Source organism: Lontra canadensis, unplaced genomic scaffold (genome assembly GCF_010015895.1).
Source record: "Lontra canadensis isolate GAN:19392208 unplaced genomic scaffold, GSC_riverotter_1.0 scaffold28, whole genome shotgun sequence".
Lineage (NCBI taxonomy): Eukaryota > Metazoa > Chordata > Mammalia > Carnivora > Mustelidae > Lontra > Lontra canadensis.
This window is the reverse complement of record NW_022631022.1, coordinates 18,166,991-18,174,140: the sequence shown is the minus strand read 5'-3', so window position 1 is coordinate 18,174,140 and position 7,150 is coordinate 18,166,991. Positions and strand designations below refer to the sequence as shown.

The window sequence follows — 7,150 nt, the reverse complement described above, 5'->3', positions numbered from 1 at the left end:
GGGGGCCAGCCCCAGAATCCTCCCTCTTCTCAGCCATGCTGAAGACCCGCCCTTGCCATGAGCAGATGTGGGCAAATATAACCAAGACTTAGCATGTAACCACGCTGTGTGCACACATGTGCTCAGAAGTACACGCGGGACTCAGGCAGGCACACACATGACACATGTGCACGCACACACGCACACACATGTGCACGCGAGCAAGGGCTGAAGCCAGGCCTGGGCAGCCAGGGAGAGATCTTCGTAATTCAACAGTCGCCCTTTGGGTTATACTATAAGTCCAAAAGCCAAATGGAGCGCGTTGCCATGATTTGTTCTGCTGGCATAACCGCTCTTGAACAAGCCTCAATCCCCAGCATGAGATGCGGTGTGGCGGAATCGCACAGCTTCCTCTGTCTGCTGCTGAGCCTACCGATGACACCCCCGCTCCCGGGGCCTGACCCCCTCTCCCCTGCCTTACGTCACTCCGCTTGAGCCCCAGACCGAACACAACAGGCCCAAATCCCCACCAAGGCTCAATTGCTCCAGGATTTAGGAAACGATTATTTTTCTGACTATTTTTAAGGGGAGGGAGAAATTTTTTTTTTATTCTTACTTAATTTTTATTAAGCACCAGCTTAATACTACAGAAAGTTCAAATCACCCTTCAACAACCCATTCTTCCCTCCCCCACCCAAATTCTTGATAAAGAGCTCTTCGAGTGAAGAAACTTCTCTTCACTTTGCTGTCTTCTCTCTTCTGTATAAAATTTTATCAAATAAAGGCAAAGAACTGTGTACATCTTGCTGTAAAATGCTGCTAACGACTGTGGAAAGTGTCTGCCCAGGCTCTTTTCACTGTCCAGATCCTGAAAGACTCTTGTTCATGAACTGTCTCTTCACAAAGCAAGTCCACCACTTGCTAGGTTTATCATTCTGAGGGTCAAAAACTTTCTCACAAAGTCTCAGTCCAGTCTCTTGTCTCAACTGCTGTAAGTAGGCCCTCATCACCTCATCTTCCTGTTTGTTTGCCGGTTTGGCATAAATCGTATTAAGTGGAAAACCAGGCTCTCCAGGAATGGGAAAATTAGTGATTCCCAGCATATACATTTCCTTTTCACCTTGGCTTTTGGAATTGCACTTTTGGAGTTTCTTTAGACACTCGGAAATGTAGAGAGTTATATATATCAAGTTCTATCAGCTTCATTCTTAATCTCATAGTTTTTGAAGAAGACATTGGCCTTGAAGTAATAGATGGCTTCATCCACAATATCTGTATCTTTTGTCTCTCTAGGGGCGGGTCCTTTGAACTGACTTCTGATAGGCAACAGTGCCATGTTTCCAATGAGTTTGGTGTCCAGATCCATGAGAGATGAGTGGTAAGCTGGCATCTTGACGGCGCCCCGGTTTCAAGCTAGATGAGGAGGATGGGGTTCGAGCTCTGGGGAGGGAGAAATTTTGAGTGTAGAGGGATGAGAGAGGGCCTGGGGTAGCATCAGACCTGGGAAACGGAGCTGCTCAGGCCTGGGCCTCCTGTCATGTCGCCTCAGTCTCTGTCTCAGAAAGACCACTGTGCGGGGAGCAAGAGGTGTATACCCAGGGACACCAGCCGGACAACCTGGCCCAGAACGGTACACAGCAGAAGGGGAGGACATACCCGGACAACTGGCTAACAAGGCAACCTAGCCATCTGGGATACGGGGACTGGAGGGCAGCTTATCAGACACATAAGGAACCCCAGGAAACTTCTAGAACCCTGGGAGGAAGGACTAGCTCCAGGGAAAGGAGTGATGGTTACAATGATTTTGTGTTGAGGATTTATTGTGGTGTTGCTACCTCCCAAGAACCTAAGTAGTCTGGAGGCAGGCCCTGCTGGTGGGCTGGTGGCCAGGGCTGGTGGTCAACACCAGGAGAAGACGGGGAAGCAGTGTCTGTTAGCACATCCACTCAGAGACAGACCAGGCTTTCTCCCAGGTACAGACTTGGTGAAAGCCAGCCAGGCCAGGGGGATGCTGGGCCTCTGGGACTAGTCTTTCTCTCCTCCTTTAAAGTGTGTATACAGACAGCTTGGGGTCAGAGCGTAGGGCTTGGCTCTGGCTCCTGTTTTGGGGGGTGACACCTCCACACAGTCCAGTCGCTATTCTGCTGTATTGACTCTGACCCCTACATGGCCCAGGCCAGACCTGGACACAAAGCATACCAGTGAGCCCCCATCTTGGGAGAAGTAAGGGGATACCCATCAGGGGTCCCCGAGTTCTACATGGAGACTTCACTAGAAACTCCCAAAGGTCCCTTCGCCTCCACAGTCTGGGAGGTACTACCCTTTGAGGCCCTCCTGGTGACAAATGATGGAAACTCAATTTGAGCCAATTAGGCATAAAGGGGTATTACCGAATGGCGAAATCAAACACTGGGGAAGGCCAGTGGAGCAGCAAGCCTCAGGAAGACTAGATGTGAGACCCCCTGTGCCACAAGGCCTTCCTCACAGTCTCCCCTCCTGCTGGCCAACGCTGTCAGCCTCCTATTTTCACGCCCGCCTTCTTGATAGACTGGAACCTTGCACGTGGGCTCCAGCATTCCCTCTGCCAAGAGCTCTCTGCAGGGAAGAAAGGGCCCTCTTTCTGGGGTTCTAAGTGTTCAAATCCCAGGGAAAGAAGCTGGATGGCCTTGAGTCATGGATCTGTCGTTGTGGGTAGGGACCGGAAAGACAGGGTAAAGGCCTTCCGCAATTGGCAGGGCCCCCGGGGGAGCAGGGAGAGGGTTGGGCAGCAAAGGGATGGGGATCTTAGGTCAATGAGAGCATTCCCTCCCCCTCTGAGCAGGCAGGAGCAGAGGGTTGGGGAGGGGTATAGCGACATACAGGGGCTGTCCCTCTTCCTACTGCCCTGCCACAGATCGGCTGTCAGGGCCTCTCTTTGACATTTAAGTCCTTTTACAGCTCTTCCCCCACATCCTTACCACTCCAGTTCCTCCGGCCCCAAACCCTCCTTCTGCCCTCATGCAAAGACAAGCAAAGTGGCTACAGGTATGGTCTCTGGAGCTGGACTGTCTGAGTTCAAATCCCAGCCTTGCTACATACTAGCTGTGTGACCTTGGGCAAGTTACTTGACTTCTCTGTGGCTCAGTTATTATAAGGCTAAAATAAGTTAAGCCATGCAAAATCACCTCGAACAATGCCCTCAGGAAGATGCTAGCTCTTATCCTGGTTTCTAAGGCTTGGTTTACACCGACCCCCACCAAGGATGCCCCAAATCCTTGTCGTCTTAAAGGTCCTCTGACCATTGTGCCGTCACAGACAAGCCTCATTTCGGAATCCGTGTGGCATTCAGGGTTGGGCACCTTTGGGAATGACTCATCTTCTGGACTGGTCCAGGCTCCCTTCTTTTGCTGTCTTCTGTCCCTGGGGCACCGTGGCAGGTCTAGGCACACAGGGGTGTCAGGAACTGTGTGAGCATACCCCACAGCCCTCATAGGACCGGTGGACACTGGAGAGAGGTGCTAAGAGTCACCCCAGAGCCCAGCACTGATGAAGCCATTAGAACAACGTACACATGGCCCCTTCTGCCAGCTGCCACCCCGCCAGGAGCCAGGAAGGCCCCGTACCTGTGACATCACACCCTCACCCACAAAAATAACCGACACATCTTAGCAGCTGGGAGCGGCCTGCTTTGTGACAGATGATGCGTGCAAGTCGCAACTGCTGGAAGGGAGACGCCCCTCCTCTTTGACCCGGGAGCAGGGGAGAGGCGCACCCGCTCACAGAGATGTCTGAGACTAGGAGAGACAGGGAGACAGCCATAGGCAGAGTCCAGATTTTCCAGATTTAGTTCTGGAAACTAGAGCCTTTCAGGGTCCGTGGGTCCAATGTGGCATCTTGCTCTGGCTTTGACATTGGGTCTCCACCCCTGCTCCTGCCTTCATTCCTCCTTTTCCTGAGTCTTTCTGGGTGAGGGGGTGCCCAGGGCTGGGGGTGGTGTGACGGGGGTTTAAGGAAGATAAACCTACATTAGTCAAAGACTGTCAGACCCGATTACCTCTCCACAGGGCCTGGCAGCAACATTGTTCAAGTCTCTGGGCCCCTTCACACCAGACACAGTAGACTCCACTGTGTACCATTGGGTGTCCCCAGGGCTCTGGTCACAGAAGGTATGTGGCTGTCCCACCCAGCTCTCTGAGTGATCCCAGGATCACGGTGGTGTCCGCCAGTCCCTCTGGGCTCAGAGAATTGCCCAGGATGCTTGGGGGCTTCTTGCGTGCCCTTCCCGCCGTGGGGTGATACAGAGTGATGACCAGCAGCCTGCGCTCCCCCCGGCTTCCCATCCCCCAGCATCTAGGAGTTTAGCAGAGGCAGCAGCGGCCTGAAGGAATACCGGGAACGGGCCCACACGTGCGTGTGTATGCCAAAGCTGTGTGCGTGACCACGGTTTGGGAGCCTGCCTTTGCTCAGAGGTATGTGTGTGATTGAGCCCAGAGGGGAGTGCTCAGAGGCAAACGTAGAATCACCAGTGATAGTACGTGGTGGGAGGGTGTCTATGTGTGTGCTGAGGAGGATGAAAGCTGGGGGAGCTTCCTGGAGGCAGACACCGAGAAGAAGACTCCCCGTATGCCTACCTGGGCTAATCCCCTTCATCCTCCTATCATTCCTGGCAAAGAGTGGGACCAGAGAATTTCAAACACCCAGTCTATTTAACTTGGGGCCTCATTACGGAATTATTTTTTTCCATCAGAAAATTTGCTGAAGCAAAATGGTGTTTGGCTTCAGCAAACATTAAGCAGTTTGCTTTCCCAGAGCTCACACTGGCAGGAGGGCGGTGAGGAGCCCGGGGCCATGGGAAGCCGAGTGGGGACCCTTAATTGGCCGGGAGAACCCTCTGGTGGCTGCCCAGTGAGCAGCCTCATGTCCAGAAGGGTCTCACAGCTCTCTCTGCCTCGGCCTGAGCCTGGAGAGTTCTTCCTTCACTCCATGCACCTGATGCCCAGCTGTTCTGCCTTCAGGGGTTAGTGCAGTTGCCAGAAGCCCACTGAAGCCCCTTGTCTTGCCCCCACACCCACGTCTTGCGCTGAGTTGTCCTGATTCCTCTGAAACGTGAGTCTGTACCGCTCCCCCACCAACCTGGGGTCTCTTTGCAACAAGAGTTTTGTTCGTTCTCTAAGCCCAAGGTCTAAGGCACAGGAGCGACTTTTTAAAAAAAGTTAATGCATATTGGCCACCTACTATGTGCCAGGCACCTTATAAGAAGTGTCTTCTTATTCTGCAAATGACCTAGGAGCTCGGTTCCCCATTTAGCATTCTCCTTTTATAAAGGCATTTTAAACTCATCCTGTCCAAGAAAGGCGGCAGGCATCGAAGCATGTCTTTCTGACATCAGAGCCCAAGGTCTTCACTGCAATGTTATGCCGCCTCCCACAGAGGCAGAAGCTCAGGTTCCCGGGGCTTGAGGTCCCTGCTGGCTGTGTCACCTAGCTCTTTGAGGTCTCAGCTTCTCCATCCATAAAATGCAAAGGCAGGTGCTTCTAGCTTTAAAGGTCAATGACGTAGCAGGAAAGGCAATAAATGTGCCTTTGAGTCGACATCTTGTTTTCAAGATTATTCTCTCTGCTTTGTTGGTTTAATTATGGCCTTCTGCCCATGGCCTCTGGAAGCCTGGCGAAGCAAGGCAGGCACGTTTTCTCCTGGCAGTCTGGAGAGGAGACAGAGCTCGAAGCTGGGGTCTCAGACCCTGGGGTTCAGTTGCCACTCTGCCCAGGCAGTCCTGTGTGGTCTGCACTCTCAGCCCCTGGTCTAGTGTCGGAGGCCAACAGGAGCCAGCTGAGCTGGATCGGAGCTGGCCTCCAGGACTACGGGCCAGGAGGCATGGACTGCAGAGAGGCCCCCTTCTCCCCTCTCGGAGGAACCTGTCACTCTGAGGGTCCCTAAAGCTCAGGCTGAATCCTGCACAGATCTTCCCCAACCCCTCCAGGAGAGCCAGAATCCCAAGTTCCCGGCTGGTCAGCAGGACTGTGGGAGGTAGTGCCCAGGGCACTGGCTGCTGGAACACCCAGCTGTGCCCACATCGCCCCTGGGCGCTGCCAGACATGCCCGCCCATGCCCCCCAGGGCCCTGGACAAAGGAGCCCCAGGAGAAGGAAATCAATGGACCCCATTGTGAATGCTTCCCACAGGGTGCACATCTCTCTGCTCCCCTGCCCTCCCTCTCCTGGCTCCCTCTACCCCCCACCAACTCACCTTCTCTTTTCCTTTCCTCTCTCTCCCACACAGCTGCCTCTAAGAACTCCAGATGAGACTTCACAGCCTTGAAGCAGAGGAAGGCCCCATGGTCACAGGGTGCCGTTTGTTCTCAGAGCAAATCCTCACTGGAGACAATCAGCCCTTTTCAGGGTACCTGAGCCCAGATCTGAAGGGACCTTGACCTGCTCACTGGCCTCTAACCTCTGATTAAAGCCTCAAACAGGGGCGCCTGGGTGGCTCAGTGGATTGGGCCTCTGCCTTCGGCCTAGGTCGTGGTCTCGGGGTCCTGGGATCGAGCCCCACATTGGGCTCTCTGCTCTCGGCTAGGTGGGGAGCCTGCTTCCCCCTCTCTCTGCCTGCCTCTCTGCCTACCTGTGATCTCTCTCTGTCAAATAAATAAATAAAATCTTTAAAAAAAAAAAGTCTCAAACATAGCTGGGAGTGTTTTGAGTTGTTAAGTCACTCAGTACACACACACACACACACACACACACACACACATGCATGTGCAAGCTCTCACACACGAACACACCCCACACCCTGCCTGATTAGCCCAGAGACCAAGTGGAGGGCTGGTTGGATGTTCCCGAGATCAAAAGGTGGATGCCACCATGGGTGGACGAAGGAGGCTGGCTTGTGCAAAGGAAGGGACGATGGATGGCAGGCTGGGGAGGCAGGGGGAAGGGTGAACTGTTGGCTAAGAGAAAGAAGAAAGCTAGTGCTGGGGGCCAGGCGGAGAACGTCCCCACGCAGTGTGATGGCGTGCCAAGGTGCGTGTAGGAACCAAAAGATCGCCTGAAAGTTTGTCACTGGTCCCCTTGGGCAGCTTCCGTGATCCAGATGATCTCTGAAATCTTCATCAGTAGGGCTGGAGGGGGCAAGGAAAGAGAGAAAGGGCATAGGAGAGTGAGGATGGGCCGAGGACAACAGCGTATGGGGCCAGA

At 53.6% G+C, this 7,150-nt stretch overlaps 1 protein-coding gene across 1 annotated transcript; it reads right to left on the bottom strand.

Annotated features, from left to right (window-relative positions):
• Positions 1-577: 577 nt before the first annotated feature.
• Positions 578-1,414, bottom strand: LOC116872018 (actin-related protein 2/3 complex subunit 3-like). Its single transcript, XM_032865020.1, is given in 2 exon segments — positions 578-1,168; positions 1,171-1,414. Coding segments are annotated over 2 exon segments (534 nt in total). The 5' UTR covers positions 1,370-1,414; the 3' UTR covers positions 578-833.
• Between the last annotated feature and the right edge of the window lie 5,736 nt (positions 1,415-7,150).